Source organism: Myotis nattereri (genome assembly GCF_964212035.1).
Source record: "Myotis nattereri genome assembly, chromosome: 4".
Lineage (NCBI taxonomy): Eukaryota > Metazoa > Chordata > Mammalia > Chiroptera > Vespertilionidae > Myotis > Myotis nattereri.
This window is the reverse complement of record NC_138079.1, coordinates 51,122,148-51,138,361: the sequence shown is the minus strand read 5'-3', so window position 1 is coordinate 51,138,361 and position 16,214 is coordinate 51,122,148. Positions and strand designations below refer to the sequence as shown.

At 39.3% G+C, this 16,214-nt stretch overlaps 1 protein-coding gene across 2 annotated transcripts; it reads left to right on the top strand.

Moving 5' to 3' along the window:
- Window positions 1-1,713: 1,713 nt before the first annotated feature.
- On the top strand, window positions 1,714-14,902 carry ARRDC3 (arrestin domain containing 3). Of its 2 annotated transcripts, XM_081090125.1 has the most exons (8): window positions 1,714-2,071; window positions 5,919-6,000; window positions 7,768-7,915; window positions 8,911-9,013; window positions 9,553-9,809; window positions 10,144-10,306; window positions 10,573-10,727; window positions 12,892-13,758. In XM_081090125.1, the coding sequence occupies exons 1-8, from the start codon at window positions 1,792-1,794 to the stop codon at window positions 12,946-12,948; spliced, it is 1,245 nt and encodes a 414-aa protein (XP_080946251.1). In that variant the 5' UTR covers window positions 1,714-1,791; the 3' UTR covers window positions 12,949-13,758. The 2 variants fall into 2 exon arrangements, with proteins under 2 accessions (XP_080946251.1, XP_080946252.1); XM_081090126.1 differs by lacking the exon at window positions 7,768-7,915 and having other exon boundaries at window positions 2,033-2,071; window positions 12,892-14,902.
- Window positions 14,903-16,214: the final 1,312 nt, after the last annotated feature.

Here is a 16,214-nt window from a genome sequence, read left to right as displayed (position 1 = left end):
TTTTGCATATTTATATCCTCATATAATGCCGTTGAGTCCAAGATATTGCCTTGTCAACTAAAATCCAACTAAATGAAATTTCATTTCTTCCAAAAAAGAAAAACAGAAAGCCCAATGAGTTTAGTTTATTGTAACTGATAGGTTCAACCTATCCAAATATATGACACAGAGGAATCTAAGGAAGTTATAGACATGGACAACCAAAACTTTTCAAGTATATTTAGAGATATATGTATATATAATCTCCAGATTCATATTTTTTTTCTTTCTATATTTCTCTACTAAGCAGGTCTGTTGATTGCAAAAGTCCAGGTAAGTTTATGCTGTTATACTTCGAACCTCAGAGTGATTTTATGAAAGCAATACCATGTTACCAAAACTTTCACAATAAAGAGACAAAATGTACCTGCTTTAAGGTGTATTAGAATTATTTTGAACAGTCCAAGACTGGAAATTAAAATGACAGCTTTGCAGAATTAAGCCATATGTATAAACCAAATCATGCTTTTTAAAAACCATGTTACGTGCTTCACTAATTTCTAACCAAGATTTTCCGATCTTGTTGTAAACATGACGCCAGGTAAAACACTATGTCATGCTGCCTTTGGAAAGGTGGTCCTTTTTTAGGCCGAACTCTATTCTTAACCCTCCGGGCACAGGAGTTATAATCATGTCATACCCTGCAAATTTAGCTGTAGGTGGTGTCTCAAAAAAGGACTTTTTCTTCCTTCGAGGAAGTGGTCAAGCCTTTCTTCCCCCTAGTGTCATCATGCAAACCACTTGGTTGTTTTTCGTTGCTATCTAATTATGAGATGGGAAAGAAAGCAGCTGAAGAGAAAGCAAAACCTACTGATTAAATTATGCCTGCTTGTCTTCCGGGCTCTTTATAGTATCCTCTTTTAAGATTCCTTTGGCCTCAAACGAGCTCATGTCCACCCTGGCTGCCAAGTACTGGTTTTGTTTCTGTTTTTTCAAACAAAAAATATCCGAGCCAAACAGGCTCTTGTCGGAGAACATTATTTCTTGTCTGCTTTTATTACGGTTTCTTTTGAAATTCGTGCGAGTCTACTCAGCAACCAGCCGCTTGCCCAACCGGTGCCTCCCCTGACCCCCATCTCTCTCCACTCATCACTTTCCTCCTCTTCCCAGCCAGGCACAGCGGTCAAACCCCTGCCGTGCCCAGAACGCACGCTTTGGGCTGCACACGCGGCAGTGTATCCTTACTTGGCTTTGCAAACAGCTCCCCATCCAACCCTTGTCCCCCGGTAGCCCCCTCTGCCGTTATCTTTAAATAGAGCGCTCGCCAAAGGGGCTGCCGACGGCCCGTCCGCGAGGGTTGACGGTAGCCTGCCTGCCAATCGGAGCGCGCAATGCAGAGGAGTCAGGGTCAGCCTCCCGGCAGTCCCGGGGCGGTCCTCCCCCCGCGCACACCTACTGTACCCGCGAGCAAGGGAGCGAGCCCGGCGCGGGAGGGGGCGCGCAGGGACGGGCGCGCATGCGCACCGGGGTTGTTTTTCACAAAGCTGCTCTTAAAGTGAGCCGGCCGCCGCCAACCGCCCGTCTTTGTACGGAGACCACTGGGCCGAGCGCGAGCGCGGAGCGGGAGCCTCGCTGCTGCCCTGACTTTTTAAGAACCTCAATGAACTACTTGTGAGGAGTCGCTGGTCGTGCCTGTGAGCTCTTCCCACGGCCAAGACAGCGACCCGTGTTGCGTGGAGATCACATTTTATATGCGATCTTGACTTTTTTTTTCGGTCTGACATTATATTTTTATAGATTTTTGTTATAAACATGGTGCTGGGAAAGGTGAAGAGTTTGACCATAAGCTTTGACTGTCTTCATGACAGCAACGTCCCCGTGTATTCTAGTGGGGATACCGTCTCAGGAAGGGTGAATTTAGAAGTTACGGGGGAAATCAGAGTGAAATCTCTTAAAATTCATGCGAGAGGACATGCGAAAGTACGCTGGACCGAATCTAGAAACGCCGGCTCCAATACTGCCTATACACAGAATTACACTGAAGAAGTAGAATATTTCAACCATAAAGACATCTTAATCGGACACGAAAGAGGTAAGCTTTTTTTTTTATGTTACTCGGAAATCATTAACGCTAATTTCTTTGGGAATGTAGCTTTTGATTTTTCTGAATTGATATAATTCTACTCCTAGCATGACCCATAGCAGCTCGGTAAGAGCTGAGCGGAGTTGGAGACGGGCTTCTCCGTGACGTGCACCGAGTGTGGAGCCGCGGAGCGTGCGGGCATCTGCAGGGGCCGCGAACTGCGCCCGCTCGCCGCCCCCACGCCCGCCCGGCCGGCCGGTGCCCTCGCGCCCGCCGCCCATGTGCACCTTCACGGAGACTCTGCTCAGACCCGACCCCGTCACTCCACTAGCAGGTCTTTCACTGGATCCCCAAAGGCTGCAGTCCAGTGCTCGATGTCTTCCCTTGTGCTCTGCAACCTTAACATCTCACAAACGAAGCCTCCATCGAGAAATGGGATAACATCTTTAAGCGGGTTAAGAGGTGCATTTCATTTTTTAATATTGACACGCAAAAGACTTGAAAGCATTGACCGTTGTTCTTTGGTCAGGGGTTTCTGTGGCTTATTTTGACATATGGTATGAACACCCCACGTGTTTGGGGGTCCCCCCCCCCTGTTCTTTGCAGTTCCTTTAGAAATGTGTGTCATTCATTCTCTATTCTAAAGGACTTCACCTATGATTGTGATGGGTTTCGAATCGGGCGCAGAAGCCATTCGGGGAAATGTACCTTTCTGAGCATCATGCCTAACTTTGAAACGTGCCTTCAATGAAACCCATGCCAGGCACATGAAATTGAAAAGTACTCGGCACCTTGGTTTTGATTTTTGGTGAGACGAGGGAGAGGAAGGGTTGTCAGACATTGAAGGGGCCCGAGGTTTCCCATCTGTTGTTTAAATCGTTACATCGTAGAATTATAGGAGACTCTAAGCTTGTTTTTCTAAGTTTCCACCCTTTGTTAGAAGCGGTTCAATCCTGTTTCGGACCAGTTCTGGGGGGTGGCGAGGAGGGGCGCTTGTGCAGCTCTCAGCAGATTGGCTGCACGCGTCAGGTGGTGGCGATGACTTAATTCCTAGACCGAGAAGAATATAGTGTTAAAACTGGTTATGTAATTTTGTACTTCTCCTTTTTAATGCGATGTTTAGTTCCAATATGGGCTATTTTCGAAAAGTAAAGCACATTTTTTACCTTCATTTTCAGTATTAAATACGCATATGCCTGAGGAAGTGCTAGCTAAACTAAAGCAAGTGTAGAAATAAAGGATGCTTCCAGCCACAGCATTCATGCGCTGTTCTTAAAAATATTAAGATGAAGTCAGTTCTTGAGGTAGGTTTTCAGTTGCACAGAGGGAATTTGCATCCTGACATTATTTCTAGTTCATCTCTCCAAGCAGTCACGCTGATGAGAAGCGCTAATGCCTAATGACAGTCGTCGTATTTGTTGGAAAGCATAGACAGGAGTTTGTTTGAGCCTTTCTGGATATTGCAGCTTTTTATAAAATGGTGGAAAGAGACAAAGGTTCTCGTAGAGTTGAGACTGTAGAGTAACGACTTGTGGGGGACAAACACAATTTACTAGCTGCTCCCTGATTTCGTGGTGAAATAAACTATGCGTCTTTTAACCCCACGAAGCACCCCTGAGCCTCTGCAAAGTGCAGACGAGCTGTTCGCCTGCAATACTTTCAATGACTTAGAGCTGGGACCTCTCACACGAGCCTGGTCACGGAGGCCCCGCCCCACGCGGCCAGCGATAGGCGGAGCCGGGTTTGTTAGCCTGTTGCTAAGGCGATGCCAGCCCCTGATTGGATTGGGCGCGGGCGGTGGGGAGAGTGGGGCGCGCCCGTGGGGGCGAGGCTTGGAACCGGCGTGCGCCGGTAAAGGTCCCTCCCGCGCCCCTCCCCGGGCTTCTGGGGGTGCCCACGTCTCATCACCTTCTGTCGCCCCACCGTGGCCTGTCCTTGGCCCCGAAATACATGACTTGGGGTGTCAGGAGAGTAGGTGCGGAAAGCGCCTGGTGGCCTTGTAAAGTGCCGGGCGGCCCTGGGCTCAACCTGCGCTGCCAGTCCTAGTCCGAGGGAACTTGGGCGGACAGGGTCCGCAGGAGCCCCCCTTCCTGTTTTCCGAGAGAAAGGCGTCAGGTACCCTCCGTGAGCGCTTGTTTCCCTCTGAGCGGAAACAAAGCCTGTCCCCCGACAGGTACAGACCGGCTCCCGTGCTCTGACCCCAGGGAGAGAGCGCCGAGGCTGGGGTGGAAGGAAAAGGGATAGCGACGTCCAAAGCTGGGTAGGGCCTCGGCGAGGATCCCCTCCCCCGCCCATTGTTCCCCGGGGCGTCTGGTCCCCACCTCCCACCCCGCACCGTCCCGGTCTCCGTCGTTGCCAGTGGAAAGGTGTCAGGGTGGCCCGAGCCAGCTCGAACCGGTCACCGGCAGGGGCGTGTAAAACGGAAGCGCCGCGGCCGCCCGCCCCGCCCCCGGCCCAGCAGGCTAGGCTGCGCGGGCGCGCGCGCGAGCCGGCGACGTATGCCGTATGTATAGCGGGGCGTGCGGGCGGGGGAGCGCGGCGGCCGGCTGGGATCTGCTCGCGCCGGTTTAGGCCGGTCCTCTCCTGCTCCGCTCTAGTTCTTGATTGACAGCCCGGCACTTGTTTACCGCGGCGGCCGCCGCCGCGCGCCGCAGTGAGCCTGCTGAGCTGGCACTCGCGGCGCGGAGGAAGGGAAGGAAGGAGGCGAAGGCCGGGTGCCCCCGAGGCCGCGGCTTACGGCCCCTAGTCACCAGCCGGTGTTGGGTACTGAGACCCGTTCAGGGGAGTCGCCCGGAGGCCGCGGAAAATAGTACAGAATAAAAGCTTCCGCACATAGGCGCATTCTTCCTTTTTATAAGCCAAGTGTCACTTTTCTGTGTGTCTCTTCAGTACTTCGGGGAGGGAAAGTTAAGGGATCACAATTTCGTCAGCTTTCGTGGTAAAGTGCTAATGATCAAGATTTCTACACCGAGGAAATCCTGTAAATCTAGTTAGAACACTAAGAAGGAATCATTTTAATAATCCAGAATTCACCCACTCACTTTTTTTTTTTTGCTTTTGGATTTTTTGATGTTTTGTTTTTTGGGTTTTTCTGGTTGTTTTTTGTTTTTTAGTTAATATGTTTTGGAGACATGTTTTAAATAATCTAGTTGACCAAAAGAAATTGGTTTCTTGAAAGGTCATCCCTTTCTTCAAGCAACTGGCAGCCACCTGGTCAGACTACAGGTTGGGGGGGGGGGGGATGGTGTTGGTAGCAGCACCTTTTAAGTCTGAGGCACGTTTTTTTGTTTGTTTGTTTGTTTTATACATACGCAAGTTTTTAGCTGTTGCTAGGACAGACCGATTATGGTTCTCATTTTAGGTTCAATAAAGACTTTGTATGTTTAACTATGACACTGATTTAAAATCACTGTCTTTTTTTAGCTCCAACATCTATTTAACAAAGTTTCCTAATGGCTTTATAGCTGTCACATTCACATCTGAATCGACTGGTTTTTAAAGGTGTAGTGAGTTCTCATTTTATATGGTTAATACCGTAGATTCAAGAAAACAGCTGGATAGGCGGCTCACAGCTGAGCGCGGAGCGGGAGGGGGGGGGGGGCGTGTTCCCGATGGAGGGCGCCCGTGGGGGTCGGGGTGATGCCCCCATTTCGCAGATGAGGCGGCTGAGTCCCGGGGTTCCCCGCCGGAGGGCGCCCGTGGGGGCCGGGGTGATGCCCCCATTTCGCAGATGAGGCGGCTGAGCCCCGGGTTCATTCTACCCGGAGAAGTGAGGTTGGAGTTAGCGCTCAGACTCCACGCGCCGCCTGCGGGTGCCGGTTCGGTTCGTGACGGGCCGTGTGTTTCTCTCCCGCAGATGACGACAACTCCGAGGACGGCTTCCACACCATCCCTTCGGGGCGGCATGAATACGCGTTCAGCTTCGAGCTTCCACAGACGTAAGTATGAGAAGGAACAGGCACTTTCCATAGACAGCCATCCTTTTAAACTTAAAATTATTCTACGTTTAAATGTTTTTAGCTTTTTTTTTAAAAAAAAAAACCCTTTTCATGACTGAATCTTGCTAGAGGAAAACAATGTGCTAAAAAAAAAAAAGCTACTTTATGATGTAGTGTGGCAAAATTATAGAAAGCAAAGCTTAATTCTTAGTACTCTGCCTCACGATTGATGAGGTTTTTAAAACTTGAGTAAGATTTCATTTAACGTGAGTTGAAGGTGCTAGTCAAATAGTTAAGCCCTGTGTGCCTAGTTGACCATCAGTTATTAGCAGAAAGGGTGAAACATATCCAGTCACAGTCCCTTATAAACATGCGGTCTTCTTCCTTTTCTGCAAAGTTACCCAGCAGCGGTGAGCTGAGACCGGCAGCGCATTGGGCCGGCCCGAGTCCAGGGGAGATGGGCTTTGGGTCCGAGCTCAGTAGCTTCTGCGCAAAGAGCTATTGAGAAGGTCACGCAGGAGACATGATGACTTGGACTTAAAAGGACACATCCTTCAGAGATACCTTAATATAAGGATTGGGATCTAACAGGAGAGGGAGACGGAGAAGTGCCATAATCTTAATGTAGTAACAGATTGTTAGGAGAGATTATTCAGTGTTTTTAAAATAATGCCTTTAACAGGTTATCCTGACAGGCAAAGTGGGACTTGTGATCATTGTTTTGGAGGATAAACTTACAAGAAAAATTTATCAAGTGCCAAATGTACATAATTTTATATCTTATCTGTAAAGCACTCATTTAAAATAAACTCTAACAGACTAGCAAAATATTGCATTTTATTTCTCTGTGCTATGCAAATTAATGCAAGACTCTAAAAGAGATAGCCAATACAACAAGCACTTTATTCATTGATTATAGGATATTCACAATCTGTTTTTGCAAATTCTTGATTAGACATAAATTTTCTATCCAACTACTCATTCTAATCTAAGTTAGCATTCTGCCTTGTCAATAACTGAAAACCAGGCATTTTTCTAATGAAATTATGAGAAAGAGACTAAACTCACTAAAATAAAATCTTTCACAAGTAATAAAACTGGCAAAATTGCAAGTTCTGATTCCCTTGATACAGGTCAGTAGAAATGTTTCTTTTTCTTTAAGCCTATAGTAAAGTTTGAAAACAGCCAAAAAGGAAACATGAGGACACTGGGAAATATCAAACTTTTTTAGTATTTCAGTGGACTTTATGAAATGTGAAATTTCTGACACTATAATGACTGTTCTAGGCCTTTTCTAGACCTTCTTAATTAGCTGCTATAAAAAGAGATACTAATTCCCGGCAAATGAATAGTGAAGCACTGTAGGGAATTTGGTCTGAATATTTAACCAGTGTCTATAATTTCTCAATAGAAATAGTTAAACCATTCTTAACTTTATTTTTAAATTAAGTTCTTGACCTTTTCAAGAATTATTCACTTCCAAATTGTCATAATTTTGCCACCAACATTAAAAGTAGCTTCTTTATTTAAAGAGATTGTATACTTCTTGTTTCTTTAAGCAAAATTTCTATAATGTTTACCAGCTATTTGTTCTATTTGGAAACAAGATTTTTCCCCAATGACTTATCCCTTTGGAAATTTTTAAAAATCATGTTTGATACCTCACTGATATATAAACAGTACAATATATTAACACGTCTATGATAATCTGTGTAATTATTAGGAAGAGGTGTAATATTAATATATTGACCTTTATATTCTACACAGACCACTTGCTACCTCATTCGAAGGCCGACATGGCAGTGTGCGCTATTGGGTGAAAGCCGAATTGCACAGGCCTTGGCTTCTACCAGTAAAATTAAAGAAGGAATTTACAGTCTTTGAGCATATAGATATCAACACTCCTTCATTACTGGTAAGAATTGACTGAATTCTTCATTCTTTGTTTTGGCATACCAATACTAAAGAATAATCACCTAAACTTAAACTGTAATTTTATCATTTTAAAATAGTGGCTTTATTTTAAAATTAAAAAAATAATAATTATTTTTAAAAATAGTCAAGGGCACACACACACACTAATGAAGAATATGATCATATTTCCTGATACTGTAATTAACATTAAATAAATGTTAAAAGTAAGACTAGCATATGGTATGAAATACCTCTTACTCAGAAGAAACAGCAGTAACAAAAAACATAAATCTGTTCCCTGGATAATTGTAGTAGAAGAGGAGCAGTAGTATTAATTATTATTTTAACATAATATCACTTACTTTGAAAATACCATAATGAATCATTTGTATTGCTTTGCATTATTCCAATGTAGGGATGTCAAACGATGGGGAGATTATCAGTTTTTTCAAAAAATTTAATTTCATCTTAAATGAAATCCTTCTTAATTGTATTTTTTCACAAGATTCAAATTTAACTTCAAAAACATTAATTGGTTTAAACAAATGATAACATCTTTAAGCAAATAAGAATTTTTAAAATATGCAGTTTTCCCTTTTTTACACAATTTAACGCAGTTTAATAAACTGGAATGTGGAAAGGGTTTTTTTGTTTGTTTGTTGGGTGGGTTTTTAATTAATATATATAATGTGGGCTAAAATGATGTTTATGGTGTTAAGCCCTGCACCCTTTTTTCTTAATTGCATAGAAACTTACGTAAAAACAAAAATAATTCAGAGCCATTGGTTAGTTAAAAAAAATATATATATATATTATATATATATATAATATATATATATATGTATGTATGTATATATATACATATATATGGCTACCAACAAAAAGCAGCACTGCTTTTAATTTTTAATTCTCCAAGAATTTAGATTGTATTTTAAAACATTTTATTACTCTCCCAACTCATACACTGATCTTTTTGTCTAAATTTATTTCTTACAGTCACCCCAAGCAGGCACAAAAGAAAAGACTCTTTGTTGCTGGTTCTGTACCTCAGGCCCAATATCCTTAAGTGCCAAAATCGAAAGGAAGGGCTATACCCCAGGTACGTATGAAGTGGATTCCCACAAAAAACAATCTTTTTTCACTTAGCTTTTGTGTTTAAATTTATAGTATTTCTACTAAATGCAAACATGATATAGCATTCTTTGGTAAAATAACATAAGCTGTGCTTATCCAGTTTTCTTTCATAAATTGAAATGTAGTCTCCTTTACTTTTATTTTTTCATTTATTGATTTTTTTTGTTTTTAAAAAGAGAGGGAAACATCGATTTGTTGTTCCGCATATTTATGCATTCATTGGTTGCTTTTCTTGTATGTGCCCTGACCGGGGATGGAACCCACATCCTTGGCATATCGGGGCAATGCTCTAATGAACTGAGCTACCCGGCCAGGGCCCTCTCCTTTTTTAAAGAGCTACTGTAGTTCATTTTTATAACTCTTAAGTTAATTGCCACTCTTAGGACAGCTTTTCATTCTTGTAGTCTGCTGAACTTTCCAGCGTTAGCCTAAGAATCTACATTAGTTTTGGGGATTTTGTTTGTTTTGTTTTGTTTTCTTAACAGATCATTTTTCCCTCTCTAGGTGAATCAATTCAGATATTTGCTGAGGTTGAGAACTGCTCTTCCAGAATGGTGGTGCCAAAGGCAGCCATTTACCAAACACAGGCCTTCTATGCCAAAGGGAAAATGAAGGAAGTGAAGCAGCTTGTGGCTAACTTGCGTGGGGAATCCTTATCATCTGGAAAGACAGAGACATGGAATGGCAAGTTGCTGAAAATTCCACCCGTTTCTCCATCTATCCTCGACTGTAGTATAATCCGTGTAGAATATTCACTAATGGTATGTATAAATTTAAGGGGTTTTATTTAAGTCTTAAAATCACAAGGATATCATTTTGTCATATCCAAGATGTGATATTTGTATTCCATATAATATATATACAAATAAATATGTCTTTATATAGTTTGCATTGTAATTATTAATTTTATATGTATGTGAATGTATTGTAAGGTTATTATGCATATGGATAAACTTTTCTTGTATATCATATGCATATAAGTAAAAAATGAAGTAAATGAGGACCTCAGATAACATTAGAATTGGGTTATTAGTTTTTTTTAAAAGGAAATAATACTTGGCATTCTAAACCTAGCGTCTCCTTTTACTGTTTTAGGTATATGTGGATATTCCTGGAGCTATGGATTTATTTCTTAATTTGCCTCTTGTCATCGGTACCATTCCTCTACATCCATTTGGTAGCAGAACTTCAAGTGTAAGCAGTCAGTGTAGCATGAATATGAACTGGCTTGGATTATCCCTACCTGAAAGACCTGAAGGTAATTGATATAATGTGTATCTAACTTTAATCTCCTATAATTTTCAAGAACATAATCTTCTCATATTTTACAATTAAACTTTTGTCTATACCTAAAAATGAGTATATATGTCCCTAATGTTAGATTTAAAACCTAATCCCCCTAGTTTTGAACACAACAAATAATTATTATTTTACTTTGATATTTCTTTTTAATATCTACTATTCTGTGTATTTTGACATGCATCAGAACATGCTGTTCGAATTGCGTGTATCTTTTTCCTTCAGCACCACCCAGCTATGCAGAAGTGGTCACAGAGGAACAAAGGCGGAACAATCTTGCTCCAGTGAATGCCTGTGATGACTTTGAGAGAGCATTTCAAGGACCACTGTTCGCATATATCCAGGAGTTTCGATTCTTGCCTCCACCTCTTTATTCAGAGGTAAGCATCAACTCCTCAAATATAAAATGGGCTGGCTGTCTTGCATTGCAGACTTTTTAAAAATAGTTAGTTTTTTATTATGATAATTTAGAAAAACATTTAAAAACACAGATTAAAGATTAGATAAGGGTTGTCAATATTTACTAAGTAGGACTGTTCACTTCTATTGGTGAAATAAAGATAATGATCTCACATCATGCTTTTCAAAATGCCAGTTAAAGGAATAATTTACATTTTAAAGCATCTATAGAACTGCCATTTTGCAAGCATTGATTAATAGGATTTATCTTATCCTTTTCCAGTTTAATTCTTGTATATTTTAACATTCTCAGCCATGAGGGAAAATAACATATTTGCAATAACATTTTAAACCACATTTCTACACTGTTAGATTTTTATTCATTTCATATTGATGACAATTAAGCCCTTATATTAATAAAGCATGGCCCTTAGTGGGAAAAACAAACTTAGCAGAAAAATATTATATAATAATTAGAAAGAAATGTACAGTTCATTTGGAATCAGCGTATTGGGCCCTGGGAATCGAGGGGCTTCCCTGAGAAAAATGATTAAAAGTAGTACTCCTCAAAAGGTAGGGTAGTTCAGGTATGAAAGCAAACAGCCAGTGAAAAAAAAGAACAGCATGTGCAAAGGCAAGTAACTAAAAGGTGTGGGGGATGCAGCAATTTCAGTATCCTTCAGAATGCATATATACAAAGTATATGTTTTGAGGGGCTTTAAAGTTAGCCTTGATACCAATATGATGCCAAATAATTTCGTAAATCACTGCAGTGAGCTTTTTCCTTTTGGTTACTGTAATTTAAACAGCTATCTTATAATGAAATGTTACTCTCCCAAATAAGACATAAAAGGGATGTTTCACTCTTCAACAAATTGTCCTCCTCATGTTCCCCTCCAACATCATGACTGGAAGAGTCCATTTTCTTTTGGATCTAACCAATATGACATGTACTTTATTCATTGATTATAGGATATTCACAATCTGTTTTTGCAAATTCTTGATTAGACATAAATTTTCTATCCAACTATTCCTATTCATAAAATTTTCTATTAAATGCTAAAAATGTTCTCCCTCTTATTACAGATTTTGTTACTACGTTTTTATTCAGACATTTCTGTCTTGCTTATTATTAAGTCAGTTGTTTCTCGTTGGATCTGAGGCTTCTTCACTGTCCAGGCATTTTAAAAGAATGGCAATCTAAAGATCTACTTTTAAGTAATTTGTCATAAAATTCTTCCTCCTTTTAAAAATGAACCAAAGAGAATTAAAAACTTTTAAAACACTAAATTGGTTCATATTGTGATTTAATTAACATCTAGTCACATAGAGGGGAGCTTAAAAAGCTATTTTTACTTTTTTTTCCTCTTTAAAGGATAGTTATTAAAAGAAAGAAAAGTTAGTTAGCTTTTTTTTCTTCAAAAATGGGTTTTGCCTACATTGTTTGAGGCACTTTGGATTTCTCCTACGTGTGAATGCAAGTAAATAGGTCTTATCCAAAAGGTCTTTCAGTAAAAGAAATGTATTAAACCCAATAATTTGCCTTCCTGTGCCCTTTCCTTTATACCTGAGAAGCAACAAAAATGCATTCACTTTTATTAAACATGTGTATATGAAAGTCACTCCAAAGATAGGAAAGGTGGGAAGCCCCTCTATCTCTGGTGGGTTCAGCATTACTATTTCTTAATGTACACTATTCCTGGGCCCTTTCTGAAGTTTTATACCCAAGAGTTACCAAGAATATTGTTTACTACACAACTGCATTCTTCCTAAAGCCTACAGAAGAGATTTTTTTATAAAAGTATAAAAGGAATACTTTACAAAAGGATATCATTGCTATAGAGATGTTTTATATTGTATTTGAGTCTTAAGTACTAGTAAGTGCTAAGTAAAACTCCATTCACTGGTAAAATTTAACCATTAGCTTTTGTGAAAGAACTAATCAGGCATATTTTTATGAATGTTATTATTAATCTAATAATTGCATATCAGGCACTTTAGATAATACTAATACCATTTCCTCCCTATATTAGCTACGTATGTTCTTTCTAATTAGGTTCATCAACTAATACTCAAAATCTTAGTCATTTGCTACATTCTTACTAGACCTTATCAAATAACTTTGAATTTTTTTTCTCTTTTAAGATTGATCCAAATCCTGATCAGTCAGCAGATGATAGACCATCCTGCCCCTCGCGTTGAAGGAACATGTGGTTAAATCAAGTTGATGTGAATTCCAAACTGTATCTCTTCCCAGCTGAGGACAGAGAAGTATCTTGGAGACACGTTTTCAGAGGAAGTGGAGTTGCTGTTGCCCAGAAAAATGGCAGATACGTGAAACAACCAGTGATCATGCTTTAGAAGCCTATAGCAACATTCTGGGACTGCTCCAACATGCTTGAAGATCTAAGCTTTTCTTCTTTAAAACTGGCACATACCAAGAGCAGTCGTCTTAGCCTATGGTCATACGTGTCAAGACAACACGTTATAAAGAGGGATGATTTCCTTCTTTTGATTTGAAAATTTGCACATGCTCAATGCTTACATTGTGCAGTTCAATGTCACTACAGCTTTTTTTTTTCCATTAATGCCAGACTCTCGATATTCATATAAAACTTGTTTGTGATCAGCATAACAAGGAACAAAAGAAAGCTTTGAAAAAAACTTTAAGATGAAAAAAGCGCACTGACATTTTTTTTTATTTAATATAGCCTGGACTTTACCTGCGTATGCACATGCTCAGAATTGTCCTACTAGGCTGACCATGTATCACCTCTTCAGCTTGGATCCTATTGTGGATTTATTTACAAACATCAAATGCCTTCAAGCCAATCCTTCTTGCTGTATGTTTTGCAGCCTACTGTAGTAGATATGCAACAGATATGTGGGAAAAGAGATAAGAGGAGGAAGCTAATAGAGACTTTGTCAAGATTGTATACCTTCTTGGTTTCTTTTAAGAATTTGTTGCCTTTCTACTATTACAGCAAAGCAGCATTTTGTTACTGACTGCCTAAAATCACTTAATCTCAGGTGAACGCATCACTTGCCAAACTGTTGGAATGCTATTTTGTGTTTTGTTGCACTGTTATTTTTTCGTTTGTTTGGTTGGCTTTTTGGAGAGGGAATTTGGAAAAGGGACATACACAAAAGTGATAACCCACCCGCATTTTCTTTTTATCATTACATATAAGAAGAAACTAGAAGAGCTAAGAATGGAATAAAGAAAGGCAGTATGGCAGGCACCAGCAAAGAGTTAAGGGCTGTTGCTCTTAAAAATTACTGTTACTTTTTGTTTCTTTTAAAAAAGTATGGAACTTTTCCAGTCACAGGAGGAGGAGAAAATTCATTTATTTTTATATACAGTTACTTAATTACCTCCAAACACATATGTTGGAAATCATTTTTGCTGGTGCAGAGTATTTTAATGAGCAGGAAGGAATATCAGGTTATGATTAGAGAGCTCAGTTTATACATTTTTTTATCCTGCTCAAGATCTACAAAACTTGAAAACCTGTTCTAAAAGTGATATACCTTCAAAATTATAAATACTAGAATATATGCTGGAATAATACATGTTCTATATTTTTGTGGTTTTTTTTAATGGAAATCTTTTTTTTCATTACCTAAAGAACATTTTGCTAAACATGAAAAGTCACTGACTTTGAGTATATGTAGATAAGATAGGGAAATTATTACATCAGTAAATTATAGTTTATATTAAAGATTATTTACAGTTGGCTCATAACAAATATACCAGCATTCATGGTGACACTTAAAACAGCATTTTCTGAGTATACTCAGAAAATTGTCTTACTTTAGAAGGAATTCAGCTCTGGTGTTTTTAGTGAAAATCAGCATCTCTGATGTTACAACATATGTGTGAAATGGGTGTTACATCTATCCTGCCATTTGACCCCACAGTTAAGGTGACTGAAAATAATAGTAACTCTTGCTTGGTGCTTGACCTGGTTAATACTGTCTTAAAGCTTCATACAAAACAAATAGGCTTTTCCATAAGTGGCCTTTAAGAAAACATGGAAGACAATTCATGTTTGAAAAATGCTGACAGGGTGAAGAAAGCCCAATGTAAAAATGAATCGCGTTTTAAGTGATTCGGTTAAAGGGTTTGGGCTCCCGTAGCAAACTAATACTAGATAATAAGGAAATGGGGGTGAAATATTTTTTTATTATTGTTAAATCATTTTGTGAATGTCCCCCTCAAAAAAAGCTAATGGAATATTTGGCATAAAGGGCATTTGGTGGTTTTATTTTCGTTTGGGGAGGGGGGTTGTCAGAAAATCCCTTTTCTTTTTTATGTCTAACTTCTAGGGAACAATTGTTGATATGCATAGTATTGGAATACTTATCACCATATACTCATAAATAACACATGAAAGCAAGAATGACCAATATTCTGGCAATTGGCACTAGGTCACGAAATAAAATGTGATAAAATCCTAATTATATAAAACTTTATAAAATAAAGTTTTGTTTTTCCCATTAAAGTATTTCTTTTTTATTTAGAGGCATTACTTTACTCTTTCCTAAATATTGGTCAATTTCTGACATAAGACGTGAGGTTCACATTTGTATTCCAGTATTCAAGATAGATTCCTGATTTTTAAATTAGGAAAAGAAAAATCCAAAATGTTAGCAAAACAAAGTGCAATATTAAATGTTTGCTTTATAGATTATACTCTATGGCTGTTTGTAATTTCTTTTTCCTTTTTTATTTGGTGCTGAATATGTCCTTGTAGGCTCTGTTTTAAGAAAACAATATGTGGGAAATGATTTGATTTTTCCTATTGCTCTTCCTTGTGGAAAATAAAGTGTTTTGTTTTTTTCTTTTTTGTAAAAATGTTTGAAGATTTATTTGAATCAATCATATTAGTATCATACATGCAAACACATAGGACTACAATTAAAACTCAAGCCATTCTTGGTAAGAATTGTTTCTAGACTCACTGAAGAAAATTTCTTAAGGCTTAAAGGAATTTTGAATACTACTTACTGTTTTACTTAGTAAGTCATTAAGTTATGGATACTTCCTTATAAAACTTGCCATATATATGAACCAAACTTAACCAGGTAAAGTACTTTACTTAAGATACCAATTCCCTATCACTGTGATGTGTCCAAGTTTCTAGTATTTCAATAAATTTGGACAGGTACATGCAAAAAAAAAAAAATGAAACTAGATCACCAACTTATACACAAGAATAAACTCAAAATGGATAAAAGACTTAAATGTAAAGCATGATACCATAAAAAACGTTGAAAACAGCCAGCAAAATCTTAAATCTCTCAGTAGTAGTTTTTTGCCCATACATCTAGGGCCAGGGAAACAAAGGCGAAAATAAACAAATGGGACTACATCAAAATAAAAAGCTGCACAGCAGCAAAAGAAACCAACAGAATGAAAAGGGGAGCCTATTGTATGGGAGAACACTCTAATAAGGGGTTAATAT

Coding starts and splice junctions, on each gene's coding strand:
- ARRDC3 (XM_081090125.1), top strand. CDS start 1,792: ATGGTGCTGGGAAAGGTGAAGAGTTTGACCATAAGCTTTGACTGTCTT. Junction 6,001..7,767: donor AGCTTCGAGCTTCCACAGAC/GTAAGTATGAGA, acceptor TATTCTACACAG/ACCACTTGCTACCTCATTCG. Junction 7,916..8,910: donor TCAACACTCCTTCATTACTG/GTAAGAATTGAC, acceptor TATTTCTTACAG/TCACCCCAAGCAGGCACAAA.